The 17,587-nt window shown below is 40.9% G+C and overlaps 1 protein-coding gene across 1 annotated transcript; it reads right to left on the bottom strand.

Annotated features, from left to right (window-relative positions):
* Nucleotides 1-639: 639 nt before the first annotated feature.
* On the bottom strand, nt 640-8,428 carry KRT20 (keratin 20). The gene is made up of 8 exons (XM_054593697.1): nt 8,039-8,428; nt 5,564-5,646; nt 3,870-4,026; nt 3,362-3,523; nt 3,115-3,240; nt 2,043-2,263; nt 1,262-1,305; nt 640-737 (listed from the first exon to the last, which is right to left on the bottom strand). The coding sequence occupies exons 1-8, from the start codon at nt 8,426-8,428 to the stop codon at nt 640-642; spliced, it is 1,281 nt and encodes a 426-aa protein (XP_054449672.1).
* Nucleotides 8,429-17,587: the final 9,159 nt, after the last annotated feature.

Here is a 17,587-nt window from a genome sequence, read left to right as displayed (position 1 = left end):
TTCATCTACTCCCACTTCAAGCATAATGTACTTCCATCTTATCCTGCTCAGCATTTATGATTGGAATTTGACTTTTAAATTATTCAAAGAGCTGAATTGAGTTTTAAAAGGCAGTGGAGACAATGAAAAAACGCTGATATGATTCAAAGCTAGCAGAATTGTGCTGATACTGAAAATTTTATGGAATTAACCAAGAAATTACCTTAATCAAGAATCCAGGGGCCCCAGAATGGAGATTTTACAATTCAGAAACAGGAAAAGTTAGAGAGAGAGAGAGATTGATTTATTTGCATTAGCCTCTCTGCTATATGAGTTTAACATAGTTGAAATGTGCTATAATTTTCAGGAACATTAATGAATTGATATTAGGAGGTCTGTAGCTTGTAATTAATGCGTTTTGTGGTAAAGATGGCAGTAATGATGTTTGAATATCTTAATGCTCATTGGATTTCATTTTTGCAGGAAGTTTGCAGCTCTTTTGAGTGAAACATTTATGTTCAAATGGAGACTGATAAATGCCCCACCCCCCATTGCTAGAAAGCATTAATGGTGCTTTCTGATGGCCACTGACTTTCAGGGAGTAAAAATTATAGCTGAACTTCTTTCAAGACCTCAGCAGCGTCTCCTTCCGGCAGGTGTTTACATATTTTCTTCCATCTCTTTGACTTGAGATGACACGACCTTGCCGTCCACTATTTCTTGCACGACTGTCGTGACCTTCCTGGCTTTCTTTATATCTGAAATTTAGATTTAAATGTAACATGTTAATTCGGACACATAACCCTGCTGGTTTATAATATTCAACTTTTAGTTATTATTTTGTAGTTATTTCCTTCTTTTGGAAAAAAGTCTAACGGTTCTCTTTCTTAAATGATCTTAAGCCTGTTTAAAAAATAAGTGCTGAAAATGTGCCCCTCTCTCCAGTTATACCTTTTCTACTCTTCCCACTCCAAGGAGAAATATGCAGTTTTGAATTAAGCAAGACGAATCTTTTAATCTTAGTTTTCATTTTCAGGATCTCAGGATATCTCAGGACAGCAACAGCATGGGGCCAGAAAATCACCCCACCATAGAGAGTGTGACAAATTTCCCGCAGGGAGGCTCTTTACGTGATGTGCTTGCTTTTCAGAATCCCTAGGGCAACGTCTGCTCACTTGGGAGCTGGTCTCCCTTTACTTTTCACCAGACACAAATAGTAAGTGGCCAGCTTTTGAGTGAGAATTTGGTCTTACAGGAAGTGTATGAAAATTGGGGCACTTACCTATTTTCTCCTCCAGGGTGCTTACTGGATCTATAGACCTGTATCTTTTTTTTTTTTTTAAGAAAAGAAAAAGAAACAGAAAAAAGTGTTACTGCCATTTTGAAAATGAAGCAAGGACCTGCCTTTCTTTGTTTTAAAATAAAGTCTGAGCGATGTGTGTTTCAATCCTGTGTTTTTATATTTTTCCCTTTTACGATGCTTGTTTCTTCTAACTCGAGTGTCTTACTTTTTAACTTGAAAAATCCATAGTTTCAAAACTGACCCACTTCACCTATGCTAGGAGTTTTTCTAATTAAAGTAACAAAACTACAATGGAAGTTGAGGTCTCTGTTCTCTTGCTGACTTGTCTGGGGGAGGCATTGAAGACAGTGGCTGCCGCAACACGGAGGATTCTCAGACTGGTTCCCACAGACCTCTGTGGCCTGTTGTGCAATTCATGACCTCTCCATGAGAATTTTAAAGTTACTGTGCTTTCAATTATGTATTAATTATACAAATTAACATTAGAATAATCTGTATCATCTGTATAACCATCTTCTAACTCTATGTCACAACACAACCTCAAGTACAAAGTCTGTGTGTGGTATTTTTGGGATGTGTGTACTTTTGGGTATATTTTTGTTTTGTTGCTAGTGCTGGTGTACATGTGTGTGTAATTGATTTTGTGCTGGGGATTGCACTGATGCTTAGGAATGAGTGAGAGGGTATAATGTGCAGACATTAAAATAGCACAGCATGTATGTAGTCATTGATGCATATCCCTTGATTCTAAGAACCTTACACTGTATCTTCTCCTTCCAGAAGGCGTCGGTAAGTAGCAATTTCCTGCTCAAGCCGGGTCTTTAAGTCAAGGAGGTCCATGTATTCCAAGCTCTGGCGCTCGGCTTCAGTCCGAATCTGCAGCAGTTGGGCCTCTAAGGAGTTAAGCAGTGCCTGGATGGTGGCCAGCTGCCCATGGTAACGGGCATTGACGTCTTGCAGTGTCCTCTCCAAAGAGTCTTTCTATGAGCACAAGAAAAAGGGGATGTTTCTTACCTGAGGCCTTGATATAAGAGGCAGCTCAATTTTAATATCCTTTGAGAGGAATTTGTGCAGCTAGCTAGGGTAGGCATCACGTGTATTTCTAGCTTTATCTCCCTCTGTTTTCACCTAGGCAATGCCAGTGGGCCAGCTGGGATCACTAGCTCTTGGGGGTTTTGTTTGTTTTTAGTTTTGCATTCACTGTTCTCTTCCTGTATATTGTATTATTGTCCTCAATATTTGCTTCCCTCCCTGCCATTCATGAGGCCCCTCCGCGTGGATTATTAGACGTCCTCATTTCTCTGACACCAGGCGAGGTCATCCATCTTTCTCCGGCAGATGAAATGCAAGTGAAACTGACAAATGCCTTTTTGGAGAAGCTTTAAGAGTGATCCCACGTCTGACTATTGCTGCTTTCAAAGTGCCACAACACTGCAGCCAAACCATGGTGGATGCAGTGTTGTGGTTAGACCCTAGGATTCTGGGATGGGGACCACAGCACAGTGTATCGTGCCTTGGCTGATTTGCTTAGCCTGCAATGTCTTCACCCCTATTCTTCAGCTTCAAATTCATCTTAAGTTTTCAGATCTAGTATAAATGTTACTTTCCCTGGGATTTCTTCCAGATCTACTTCCTCTGCATCCTTGCAGTACATTCCCCTTTTCCGTGATTTCTTTCTGTCCTTTAATTATAATCAGTTGTTGGGCTTGTTTCCCTGCCAGCTCTGCAAGGGGAGGGGTTAATTTCTATAGGTCTTAGCATTTCTAAAGTTCCCAACACAAGCACTTAGTAGACACACAGGGCACTGAGAACTGGGAGTTAGGTGCACTTACCATGCTGAGATGGGACTGGAGCTCTATCTCCACGGTCTGGTAGGATTGTCTCAGCTTCTTGGCTTCAGCCTCAGCTTCTTTTAACTCATTAGTGTCTACAATGACTTGTTGCTGCACAGACTCAATCTAAAATTCCAAAAATGAAAAAATAAATAAGGGAAAAAAGGAAGGAAGGAAGGAAAAGAATGACCTCTTTTTGGAGGACAAGTTCAACACATTTGCTTATCCTTTGGAATTATGCTATTACCTGTATCTCGTACTCTTCTTTGACCTTCAGGAGGTTCTCTTGGGCTAGGGCTTCATACTTCTTCCTCATTTCATCCATGATGGCGCCGAGGTTCAGGCCTGGGGCAGCCTTCAGCTCCACGTTGACAGTTTTGCCCAGCTGTGTGCGCAGGCTGTCCACTTCCTACGAGAATGAAAATCCTGGTCGGTTAGAGTCTGAAGGCTATGGGCAGAAAAGACGTAATAAGCTTTACGGCTTCCTTCACTGGGAGTGAATTTAAAAAAGGAAGAAAGTAATAACTTAGGCAGGGTGGTTTTGTTTTTTTTTTAATGGTCTGGGCATTGCTCTAAGTTATTTAACCCCGACAGGAACCTTATGAAAAGTAGTTAGGGGTGACATCATCATTACGGTCACCTTCATCGCTATCACCGTGCCCGCCGAATCTCCCTCCTCCTATTTCTCCTCCTCTTCCTCAGGACTAATGTAGCCATTCCATCATTCCCAGTACCACTTCTGAATATTTTCTTACCTCCTGATGTTCTTTTTTGAGGAGGGCCAGTTCTTTTTTCAGTTCATCAACTTGAATCTCCAGGTCTGCTTTGTGCAGGGTGAGGTCTTCCGCGACCTTAGCTAGGCCCCGGACGTCAGCCTCCACTGCGAGATGCAGCCCTCTCTCAGTCTCATACCTGTGGATTAATTAAGAAGCAGAGATAACTGAGTCTGTCTGAAGCCATTACAGAAGAGATAATCTTAATCTTAATATAGTAAGATGGATTTTTATGTGGTGTATGAGGATATCAACGTCAATACCTCATTGTTGTCCCTCTTTATACGTTTTGAAAATGTTCATGGGAACCTGAGAATCAGATACTTTGCCTCCTAATATAATCTTTGTAATCTGGTTAAGAAAGCAATCTGGAATTACTTTAAAGAGTTCCTAAACTCTACGATGTATTTAAAAAGAATTTTTAAAAAGTTTGCTTAATTACTGTGCTAGCAAAGGGTTTTTATTACTGATTTAAAAAATGGTTAGTTAAATTTACTTAATGAAAATACATGATCAATTTATTTTTATTACTTTGTAAACCGATGCATCCAAAGTAAATTTTCTTAAAAATTTATGCATTCTCTTCTACAATTTTACATACTCCCATTTTTATTAAAATAGTAAAGTTTAAAAAAAAATACTGCAATAGGACCCTCAGATGTTAACTGGAATTAATGAATTTTTACTGCTTTAATCTTCAGATCTGCTTTCATATTTCCTTCTTTTTGATCCCGTGTAGCATTAAGATGCCACACTTTTAGCCCTAGCTGGTGTGGCTCAGTGGATTGAGTGCTGGCCTGCGAACCAAAGGGTCACTGGTTTGAATCCCAGTCAGGAAACATGCCTGGGTTGCAGGCCAGGTCCCCAGTGCGGGGGTGTGCAAGAGGCAACCACACATTAATGTTTCTCTCCCTCTCTTTCTCCCTCCCTTCCCCTCTCTCTAAAAGATAAATGAATGAAATCTTAAAAAAAAAAAGATGCCACCCTGTTAAAACATAAAGGACTTTTTAGTGCAGATGCATTGTACAAATTCAGGTACAGTGTAGAAGCAGTTTATGAAGAATAACTGATCGCATGTACTGTGTTACATCCATAAGATAGCACAACTTCAACTGATTCAATCACAGCCCTTGTCCTTCCGTTGGTCAGACTGTATTGTAAAACACTGGCAAACTAGAAAGCATCAAGAGTCATCCCTGGAACCCCTGGTCATACATTTGTAGGCAGTTGAAGGAACATGGATGACTCACTTGCAGAATCAGGAAGGCAGGCAAATGACTGTCTTTAGATAATGGAAGGGCACTTACTCAGATGGGGAGTTTTAAATTGCTTTGTTATTATTCCAAAGGGCAGAGTGAGGCTCAATATGTGAGAAGGTAGATGCCAGGTTACTAAAAAAGAACATTCTAGCAACTAGAGCTAAATGGTGAGAACAGTAGTAGTTACTGGGGGTGTTTAGTTACACGTTTGCGTGGCCAAATCTTAAGACCATGGGAGGGGGAAGTCCAGCTCTAAGTGCTGGGCTAGACCAGATAGTTTCTAACAGCCTTTAAATCCAAGATTTTGGAAATATTTAGTGGTAGCTCCTTGACCAACAATGGAAAGCTGGGTGTCATGAAGGACTGCTAAAAGAAATTCCTTTTGAGGAAGTTTTGCCAAGGCATTAGAGAACCTACTTCAGTCTGAAGTCCTCAGCAGCCAGTTTAGTATTGTCAATTTTCAGGATCCACTGAGCTTTTTGCATTTGAGCGTCTTTAATCTGGAAAACACGTGAGAAAGAATGACATTTCCAACTGGATAGGAGTTTAAAAGGATGGCATTTAGCCTCAGATATGATTACTGTTATATCAAAGATGGTGTGCATTTCAGTAATTTCCACATGAAAATAGAACGGAAGAATAATGATATGGGTACTTAACATCATAGACTGGTAAAATGCAATGCTAGTCCCAGAGTTCAGTCACCTTCCTTGTGATTCTACCAAAGAGATTTTATTCATTCATTCATTCATTCATTCATTCATTCCTCACCCAAGGATATTTTTTTAATGAGCGAGAGAGAGGGGGAGAGAGAGAGAAATATTGATGTGAGAGAGAAACATTGATTGGTTATCTTCTGGTACGTGTCCTGAGTGGGAATCAAACTCCTAACCTGAGTGTGTGTCCTGACTGGGAACTGAGCCCATGACTTTTCAGTCTATGGGATGAAATAAGCCACACCGGCCAGGGCCCAAAGGAGGTTTGAATTCAACTTGATGCTTCAAAACTTATTGAGTGTTTTGCCTTTGATGTTGTTCCTGCTTAGAACATTCCTCTTAACTCCTCTTACTTGGTGAACTCCTCCTCCTCCTCCTCTATGTCTCAGCTTACACAGTCTTTGCTTCAAGCCTTCACAGTTTTCTCAAAACAGAACTGGGTGGATGGACTGCCTGTGCCCTCATCGCCCCACACAGCCCGCCATGCCCGCATTTGTCCCCCCTTGTGGGATAAGTGTGGCCTTTGTCCATGCCTGTTTCCCCCTAAATCACAATATGTTCACCGTCGTATTTCCCAGTGCCCAGCATGGTGGCTGATGCCGGGTCAATGTCTACTAACATTGGCTGATGAATGGACACTTGTTATGGGGTAGGAGTCGTGCTATGCCCTGGGGCTATCCGGATGGCTAAGCCCCTGCTTTTAAGAGGCTTTTACCTAATGGGTGAATTCTCTAAGATGCACATGGATCAGAAGTCTGCTTGTAGGAAATATTATAATGACATGTCTCTTTCAACCCGTCCTGGAGAGAGCTACCTTCCTTCCAATACTGGGTCTGTGCAGCTACATGGAAGAAATGGCAGTACTTATGGATTTGGGATGATCCAAAGTAGATTTAGAAACATGAACCATAAGAGAGGTAGGGGAGAAGTTTGGCTGATTTTGAATGTTTTTAGTGGGAGCCTGAGAAGGATGACCTGTTGGCAGAAAGGGCAACTTACATTTAAAAAATTTTTTTAGAGAGAGAGGGAAAGAGAGAAAGAGGGAGGAGAGGGAGGGAGAGGAAGAAACACCGATTTATTGTTTCACCTATTTATGCATTCATTGATTGCTTCCTATGGGTCCTGACTGGAGGTTGAACCTGCAACCTTGGCCTATTGGGACAATGCTCTAAGCAACTGAACTACCTGGCCAGGGATGCAATTTAAACATCTTTGTCTCTCATACCCACGCAGTTCCTGAAATTCCAAAGTAACTTCCTGTAGAATCTGAATCAAATATTACTGATGTCTAACACAACACAAGAAGAAGAGACCTGCTGGTCAATGGCCTTTGCTCTCAAGGAAAACAAAAATTAAAATAGAAAAGAAAAGGAAAGAGACACTTTTTTTTTTTTTATTAGATAAGAATATGAAAGCAGCGCAGGTGCTCTGCATCACATCTGAAATTTTCAGTTAGGAGCAAAGTCTTCTTTTAATCCACGCAATTGATAATGCAGAGAACTCCACCCTTCTTAGAGGATGTGGTTCTGATGCAGTTGCAATAAATTTGAATTGGGGGCAATAGAACATTTTATTACTGCAGAAGTGGTTTCTGCTAATGATGATCAGATGACTAAGCAGGGCATTTAAAAATCCAGGTGTCATTGAGACCAACACCCCTCCTCCCATTTTCACCGTGAATCACTCTATGATTGAAATCTGTGACACAGCATTCTAATACTTGTATTATACCATTTACATAAATGAAAGGGGAAAACTCTTTAAACTGACTAGGCTTTCAAAAGTTGATGAGACCTAGGTGAAAAACTAAGACAGATTTATTATCACTTAAAAAATTTAGCTCTTTTAGAAAAAAAAAAGGTTTACTATTCACTTAGCCTTGACCTGATAAACTATGACAAAAATACAGATTCTAAGCTTGGATGATAAAATTTTTATATTTTATATATAATTAGATTTAAAACATTTTTAAAAATATGATTCACAGTCATCCTATTAGGTAGTCAGTTATCCTACCACTAAGGGTAGATGATAGAAGACTATACCATTTTTATAGATAGAGTATTTTAGCCTAATTTGCTTTACAACATCCAATTGGGCCCCCCGAAAGTATATGCCCTCTTGACACATCATGCAGCTAAACAGTGGAGTAGAAGACATAGGCATCATCTCTCACCTGAGCCTGAAGCTCTTCGATTTGCTTGTAATACGCGCTGTAGTCCCGAGTGAGGCTGGGCACGTTGGTTTCGTACCACTGCTTGATCTGCATTTCAAGTTTGGTGTTGGATTGCTCCAGGGACCGTACTTTTTCTAGGTAGTTTGCCAGGCGGTCATTTAGGTTTCTCATGGCCATCTTCTCGTCGCCTAAAAACAGGTCCCCTCTGCTCCCATCAATCCCATATTTCACCACTTGTTTGGTGGTTGAGATGCGGGTGCCGTGGCCTCCAGCCCCTCCGTAGACGCTGGGTGCAACCCCCACGAGCATGCCCCCCTTCCTGTACGTGCCGACGACAGAGACCTGTGAGGAGGAACTCAGGCTTCTTTGGAGGCTTCTGCGTGTGTCCATTGTGGATTCTAGGAGGGAGCACCTGTAGCACCGGGATGGAGCAGAGCCTGTCTGTCTGTGGTGAATGAACCGACCTTTTATAACGTCCACAGCAAAGAAGCTCCTCCCCGGCTGATGTCTCACCTCAGCAGGGACGCCCCAGTCCACCAGGCCGGCTTCCTTTCTCCCCTTTGTGCCGCAGTCTGTTTAATTCCATTCCAGGAATTACCACTAGAGGCATTTCTTACAGGCTTTCCTCAGGGGTGATTTCTTTTTTTCAATAGAGGTAACAAAAGGAAACAGAAAGTGGTGTTCTTTTAGCCCTTGAGCCTGCCTTGGCATTTTTTTCATCCTAATATTCACATAAAGAATATTTGCAACCTCCATGAATAATTTAGGTACATAAAAAGACAGATGTGGCTACATAACAGTAAGTCACACTGGCGATCAAGAACAATGTTTTTTTTAACTTATTTTTTCTTTTTGGTGAGAACATTTAAGTTCTATTCTCTTAGTAAAGTTCAATTATACAATACAGTGTTATCAACTACAGTCACCACATTTTACATTAGATCCTCAGACAGTGTCCATCTTATAGCTGAAAATTTACTCTTTTACCGACCTCCCCGATCTCCTCCACCCCACAGCCCCTGGCAGCCACTTTGCTACTCTCTGTTTCAATGACTTTGACGACTTCTCTTCCTCGTTGTAGTCCTCCTCTTTCGGACTCCTCGTGTGAGTGATACCATACAGTACTAGTCTTTCTCTGCTTATTTCTTATGTCTTTCTCTTTGGCTTATTTCATGTAATGTGATGCCCTCAATGTCCATCCATGTTGCAAATGGCAGGATTTCCTTTTGTAAATACACACACACACACACACACACACATCATACATCAACAAGACTGGACATGCCATAAGCAGGTCTTACTATTTATTAAGGAGCTCTAAGTTACTTTGCAAATAAATGTCACAGCTTAAACCTACATGGAAGAACTTTTTATAAACACATGGACTATGTTCTTCTCTGTATGTGTACTCACAAAATTATTATTTTTTTGTTATTTATTAATGGGGGAGAAGTTTTGATGAAAGTCATTAGAAAGTTGTACTGTTTAAATACACACATTTTGCAGTGATTTAGTTTCAGCTAAAAGGTTCATACACCAAGACATATGATCAAGATGTGTAGATGCATTATTTAAATGAAGAGTTAGCTTTATAACTAGAAAGGAATATAAGTGCAGTTATTAAACATAAATAATTTGTGAAGTTCTCTTCTTTAGCACAATTCTTCCTTATGTCTGGACCAATTATGTTTAAGTGAAAGATTTAAAATTTCATTAGAATAGTTAAAATCATTTTGAATATTTTGGAGAAATTGCTTTGTCTATGTATTAGTCTACAGTTTTTTTTGGCTGGCATTTGTAGGTTTTTGAGATTTTAAATTTAAACTAAATATGAGATATAAGCACTATTTTATGGGGTTCAATCATGCAATCGACATATTGGAGTAGAAAAATCCCTATTGTGATGACTTCCACATATTCATGTAAGGGCAGGAGAATTGGATGTCTCTGCTATCACACTGAGTTTTATGCTTTGGTAGATTTTTATATCTTATAATATGATCACAGGAAATCAGGGTAGTATTTCATAGCAGTTAATTTTTCTGAATTATACTTGAGGATTAGATACAGAGCCTGTTGACTCTTGTTGAAAGATATGCCATGAATTTACAACCCTTGATATTCCAGGCTGTTGGATGACTACATCTGTAAATAAATATTTATTACATCCCTACTTCCTTATAACTAATAGGAGGCACATTTTTACCCCTGAGACTCTGCTGAGGGAGTTAATGATTAATGTTAAGAATTATACAGTGTTTTGGAGAGTTATCCTAAGCACTGTAGTTTTCAGAGGACTTTGAATTTTTCCCCCCAAGTATGGACAAGCTATTGCAGCCCAAATGTGATACACAGAGAATTTGCAATCTCTTGTAGGGGAGGTGGTTGTAGTCCCCAGACATCTCAGTTAGGATACATTGCTCTGGTTGGTTGAGGTGGGTGGCATATAGGAATTGTGGGTGTGTGTAAGCACTGTGGTTCTTGATACCTGACTTAACACAAAGTCAGAAAAAATCATGGCCTGTGGTGCTTTAAAAACTGGTGTACTTAGTGAAATAGTTACAAATGAAATGATATGATACCTTTGATTAGCTTCAAAATAATATGGGAGGGAGGGAGAAGGAGGGTAGAAGTGTAGGTGGAGGAAGTTTGGCCATGAGTTACTTGTTGAAACTAGGAAATGGATACATGGAGATTTACTATATTAACTACTCTAGTGTTTGAAAATTTCTGTATCAAAACATTTAAGGATCTTGATGCAGTCAACTTACATTATTGTATTTTACACATTTAATCTGGCATGTTCAAGTTTTGATTTGTACTTATTTGATAATTCTGCCCTACTTCAGTGAGTTGGTAGTTTTGTTGTCTCATAGTGGCTTACACATAGTAGGCAGTTGATATCTACTTACCGTGTGAATAACAAATGAGTGAGTGAATAAAAGAGCTGATGCCCAACTTCAAGGAAAAGAAGAAGTATTTGTGAGAGGTTCTCTGTGCCCATTGACTGCTGTTTCTGATAGTCGTGTTAAGAAAGTAAAAGAGTTGCAACTCAGGACTTTAATGACATGGAGTATGGCAGCCTGGGTATCCTTAATAACACTGCCTCATATGGTCCTAATGGAAACAACTCAAGTAGGTCACTTATTTATTCTTCCCTCCCTCCCTCCTCCCTCCCTCCCTCCCTCCCTCCCTCCCTCCTTCCTTCCTTCCTTCCTTCCTTCCTTCCTTCCTTCCTTCCTTCCTTCCTTCCTTCCTTCCCCCTCCTTCCTCTATATGTCTATATATCTATGTATGTATTTATCTATTTTTTCAAATCTGTTGCAGACCTACTATGAAAGAAGACACTCTTCAGAGATCAAAAAGAGAATGAAAACAGAAACCTTAGGAGAGAAGTGAGAAAGCTGTCTTGCACCCTGTGGGCTTCTGCTCGATCACGGGGAAGCTGAGCTTCCCTTATGACATCTGTAAAGGAGCAGGAGATAAGAGTTAGAGTCTAGGGCCTGCCTTAAGTGGGAATATTAACAGGAAATATCCACATAATCCTAGTATCCTAAAGAACTAGGGCTGCAGAATAAGGGTACATAATAAATAAAGCCACCATGCAAAAGGGTACAGTAAGAAAAATATTCTCTCTCAACCTTGGTGTTTTGTGCAGAGGAAAAATAAATCTTCCCTGAGATTTTGTAGCCACAGCTAGCCTCCACAGTTTGTTGTCTTTATTTACCCATTTCTGTATGTAGTCTGAAAACCTTAATGAAGAATTTAGTTTAAAATAGTCTCTGATCAGTGATGCCTGCAGCCAGCTGGCAGGAGGAAACTCATATCCTTTCTAAAATAATGTAACTTCAGTTGAGGCCCAAAGTATCTATGCAGATAAAGTTGTATGGAATGTGAGCGTACCAACAACAGTAGAGTTGGATCTACAAAGTCATTAGCTGTGGAATTATCAGAGAATTAATTTTAGTAAATAAAAGATAAACTTGAAATTGGTGCAAGTACAAAGACATTATAAAACTTACCAAGAAGATCTGAAAATAACCCAGAAGAAATGAGTAATATATACAAAATTAACAGTTCAGTGGATAGGACCAACAATGGAGTAAGCAAGGCTAAAGGGAGAATTATTGAAAAAGAAGATAGCTCTGAAGACATTATCCAGAATGCAGCTAAGTGGCAAAGAGGAGTCAAGAGACATGAAGAGTAAGGAGGTCTAAATATTGCTAACCAGAGTTCCAGAAGGAGACACGGGAGAACGGGAAAAGAAAACATTCAATGAAGTAAGAAGTAAAAATGTCTGGAACTGTTTAAAGTAACCAGTTCTTAGATTGAGGGAACCTAGTGAATTCCAAGCAAAATGAATAAAAACAAAGCGACTCTATACACCTCAGAGCAGGAAACCAAATGATAAAGAGAAGAGCTTACAAGCAAGTAGAGAGAGAAGAAAGACATGAGCAGAGGAGTGGCCATCACACCGACCGCCTCCTCAGGAGCAGCAGTTGCCGCTGGAAGCGGAACAGTATCTTCAGGGGGCTGAGACAATAACTGCCGTTCTGGATTTTTCCTACTCAGTGACATTATCTGAGAAGGATGAGAGTAAAATAAAGACGTGGAGGATAACAAAAACTGAGTTTGCCGTCAGCAGACTTTCACTAGGTACAATCTGAAAGAAGCTATTTTAAACAGAGGGAAGATGATCTCAGATGGAAGATCTGAGATGTAAAAAGGATGATAAACAAACAAAGTGCTAAATATGTGCCAAGTCTCAATGAATATTGGTTATAAAACAACACATGTATTGTGAAGGGAAAACAATGGAGAATTAAAGTAGATGAGACTGGAAGGGGATGGACAGTGTTCTACTGTTCTAAGGTCTTTGACTATTCAGGAAAAGGGTGAAGATACAGATTAGCTTTAGACATTGACAAGCTCATTTGAAAAGAGTGCTCATTTCATTGTCTAATTTTATAATTTTCCTCTTCACATGATGAGTAATGGTTCCTACACTGATCTGCAAACAAACCGATGGATCCACACAAAGAGCCCAGGAACCGATCTACTGTATATGGAAACAAAATTTCCAGCTGGTTTGGTATTACCAATAAGTGTGGAAAGGCATTAAGTATTTCTATGTTTAAAAAATGGAATTGTGTTTCTATCTCAGGCAAAATATTCTTTATAATAAGCAGAAATAAATTCCAGATTCATTAAAGAAATAAAGTGAAAGGTACAAATTATACAACATTTAGAAGAAAATGCAGAATGATATCTCTAGGAATCAGGGTAAAAAAGTATTTCTTAAGACACAAAAAAGGCAAACTATGAAGTACAAAATTGATTCCAATTTAACAGTTTCTGTTCATTAAAGGGCTATAATTATAATGACAGAAGCCCCAAACAGAAGAGCAGATATTTATAATACACGTAACTGACAAGGAATTAGCTTCCAGAATATAAAGACTGCCTACAAATCAATAATAATAAGAAAAACAAAAATTTTTTTGTGGTAAAGTGGGCAAAAATGTGAATAGACTTGCACAGAAGAGGAAAACTGAATGGCTCATTTCATATCTGGCAACTGTAATAAAGTAAAAGGTTGGACAAGATCAATTGTTGTCAAGGGAAATTTTCACCCTCTTACAGTGGTATGTAAATAGGCTCAGTTCTTTGGAAAACAATTTGACATCTCAAAAAGGTGAACATGCACTTACTTATCATCCAGTAATTCCACTTCTAGGTAAGTATTCCAGAGAAAACTCTTGAATATATTTATCTGAAGATTACAACAATATTCATGGAAATATTGTTCATAATACTAACACAAAAGAGCCCAAATATTCATCAACAGTACAATAAATAAATATGTTCAGGTATAGCCATACAATGGAATACTTTGCAGCAGTTTAAAAATGGATGAACTACACTCATATATGGATGAATCTTTAAAAGCCTAATATTGAGTAAAAGAAACAAGACACAAAATCTATTCAGGACAATTCAATTGATCTAAAGTACAAAACCAGACTTCTGGTCAAGATGGCAGACCTGGCTCACCTCTTTGCACAAGCACAACAAAATTACAATTAAAATATAGAACAACATTGCTCAGAACTGACAGAAACAGAGTTGAATGGAAGTCTGACAACTATGGAATTAAAGAAACCACATCCATCCAGACTGGTAGGAGGGGCACAGACACGGAATGGGCTGGTCCTATATCCACATGTGGTAGATAAAAATTCAGGAGGGATATCTTGGGAACAAAGAGTCCCAGCCCCCCATCCCAGGGTTCCAGTGCCAGGAAGATAAGTCCCCACAGCTTTTGGCTGCAAAAACCAGCAGGGATTGAGCCAGTGGAAGAAACTTCTGGAGCTGCAAGCAGTTCCTCTTAAAGAACCCCCACACAGGCTCACCTACTTAGACTTACTCTCTCTGGGTTCTGGCACAGGGGAGGCAGCTTGAGGGGTACCAGTGGCATGAAGTGGGGAGGCTGAGGTATCTGGCATCAAGGTGAGCAGAGACCATTGTCCCTTTTCTGGGCCCTCCTCCCACAAAGCTGGCAGACTTGTGCCTTATCTTAAGATTCCATCACCCTGGCTAACACTGTTTGACCAGCCTTGGAGATCCCCCGAGACTCTGCCCCACCCAACTTATGGGCCATCCAAGCTGCTTTTCCATATGAATGGCTCATGCTTCACAACTTCCTAAATCTTCTCAGAAAAGCAGCATCTGGCCTCAGTGAGCGCCAGGCCCAGAACTAGCAGCCTAGAGTCATAGCTTGGCTGTACCTGGAAATCTCCATGCTCAGCACAAGTAGCAGCCATCTCAGATTGCTTAATAACTCAAGCAGGATGGTCCCAGGCAAAACACAGGTAGTGGCTGACCTTAGCCTGCACCACCTAGGAAACCCTTGAGCCAGCACACCAGTGGACAGCTACAGACCACGTCAGAGCACCACCACCTTGCCCCTGCACAGCTGATCCTCCACAGAGGATGGAAGTTGGAGGTAAGTGGTCAGAGCTAATCTTTGCGGCTGGCTGGTCTGGGTAAATCTCTTCCATTGATCTGCCAACAGCAACGAAGGCTCAACTACAAGAGGAGGGTATACTCAGCCCACACAGAGGGTGCACCTCGGGTACCCAGCTTGGGTGATAGGGGAGGCTGTGCCACTGGATCCTATAGGACACCTACTACTTAGGCCACACTGCCAAGACATGGAGTCAGTGCAGTTCTACCTTGTACATAGAAACCAACACAGGGAGGCTACCAAAACAAGGAGACAAAGAAACATGGCTCAAATGAAAGGGCATATCAAAACTCCAGAAAAAGAGCTAAGTGAAATGGAGATAAGCAATCTATCAGATGCAGAGTTTAAAACACTGGTTGTAAGGATGCGTAAGGAACTTAATGAGGACCTTAACAGCAAAAAAAAGATCCAGTCAGAAATGAAGGGTGCACTAACTGAAATGAACAATTTGCAGGGAAACAACAGTAGAGTAGATGAAGGTGAGAATCAAATCAATGATTTGGAACATAAGGAAGCAAAAAACAACCAACCAGAACAAGAAGAAGAAAAGAGAATCCAATAAAACAAGAGATAGTGTAAGTAGCCTGTGGGACAACTTTAAGCAATCCAACATTCGCCTCATAGGGGTGCCAGAAGGAGAAGAGAAAGAACAAGAAATGGGAAATCTATTTGAAAAAATAATGAAAGATATAAAATAAAATAAAAAAACAAAACAAAAAAAGAAAAAGAAGAAAAAAATAGTGGAAGAAAACTTCCTTAATATGGTGAAGGAAATAGACATGCAAGTCCAGGAAGCACAAAGAGTCCCAAACAAGAACACAAAGAGGCGCACCCCAAGTCACATCATAATTAAAATGCTAAAGGTTAAAGATAAAGAGATGGGAGGAAGGGTGTGGGAGAATGGGTGAGAAGTGAGGGGATTAAGAAGTACAAATAGGTAGTTACAGAATAGCCGTGGGGATGTAAAGTACAGTATAGGAAAGGGAGTAGCCAAAGAACTTACACGCATGACCCATGCATATGAACAAGGGTGAGGGAATTGCGTGAGAGAGTGGGGGGGGTACGGGGGGAGGGGACAAATGGGGACACCCATAAGAGCATAATCAATAAAATATAATAAAAAAATTACAAAACCAGACAAAACTAAGTAATATGCGATTAAGGGATATAAGTAAGATAGTGCGGTGGATGTCACAGCAGTCACCGGTGCCTCCTGCCGCGGTCGGCACGCGCCTTTGCCAGTCCTCTCCCAGCCTGAGCGCTGTCTGGGTCATTTCCATTTTTTTTGAGGCTCATGACACATTAAGCAAGTGAAAAACCCCAAAATAGGGCAACTAAAATTATCCACATTTAAAGTGTTTTTATTGCCTACACATGACCATATTCAACAAAAGTATCATAATACAGTATATTTGTACCAACCACAAGATTTATAAAATTTAATAACGTATTTTCGTGCACTGCAGACTGTGTGGCTCGGTGCTGGGATACCATTTTGACTCATGTGATGAATATTTTCTTTGAATTCTGGAAGTGATTGCTGAAATCAGATGATCAACTCATTTGAATTTACTTCCAAAGCCTCTTGCTGGGAAGCCCAACACGCTGAATGGCCCTCCTCATCCCTGCAGTTGGCCCTGGAATATCCACAAAAGTTTGAGGTTATACCCAGGAAAACAAGTGGTGCCTTATTTCCTATCAACTGGATTAAGGGAGAGCCCAACCAAATTCCTCCCAAAACAGAGGAAACATTTGCCCCCAAAACAAATTCTAGCTTCTCTCCCTAAAAATCACAGCTAGGATGGACATGACCGCAGAACGTTTTCCTGCTAGGTTTTCTTTATGCTAGGTTGCTAGCATTCAGCCTTTATTAAAAAAATAAAAATAAAAAATCACAGCTAAGAAATCACTGAGAGCTTGGCTATTGCTTTGAGCCACCAACAGTTCACGAACGTTAAGGTCCAGTCTCCAAACACCCGCCTACGAACGCAGACCTGACTCTCTGGTCCGGCTGAGAAACTTGCGACGCTGTCGTGGTCGAGTCCAATGCGTTGCTCTCCAAGGCCTCGCTCGTCCCCCCTCCCTTCTCAGAGGCCCCTCGTGCCCTCCACGCCTCCAGCTCCGCACTGATGTTCCTCCGTTCTGTGCCTTTGCACGTGCTGTCCCCCTCTCTTTTTCTGGGTTTCATTTCGCCCACAAAACCATCCCTGTCCTCCCAAATTTTCTCCTTTCCCAGATGACCGGTTGTCTTGGTTTGCTTGAGGCTGAGAAGGGATGTGAGACATTCAGTGTTCCAGCCAGAACAGGCCAGGCCCGCTGGGACAGTCGGTCACCCTGTCATCTCTCCTGTGCTCCTCTCTCTCTCGGTGCAGCGTGTGCATGCTGTTTGGCCCTGATTCCTGTCTAGGATGAGATAAGATGACTCCTGGAGCACTGACTTGGGTCACTGGGTAGCGATGGCGGTGCCCTTTACCGAAGCATGGGGGGGCGGGGAGGGGCGTGGGAGTGGCTGTTGCAAAGGG

Source organism: Pteronotus mesoamericanus, unplaced genomic scaffold, assembly GCF_021234165.1.
Source record: "Pteronotus mesoamericanus isolate MK-2021 breed Mesoamerican mustached bat unplaced genomic scaffold, CSHL_Meso_final scaffold_476, whole genome shotgun sequence".
NCBI lineage: Eukaryota > Metazoa > Chordata > Mammalia > Chiroptera > Mormoopidae > Pteronotus > Pteronotus mesoamericanus.
This window is presented reverse-complemented; position numbering and strand designations above follow the sequence as displayed.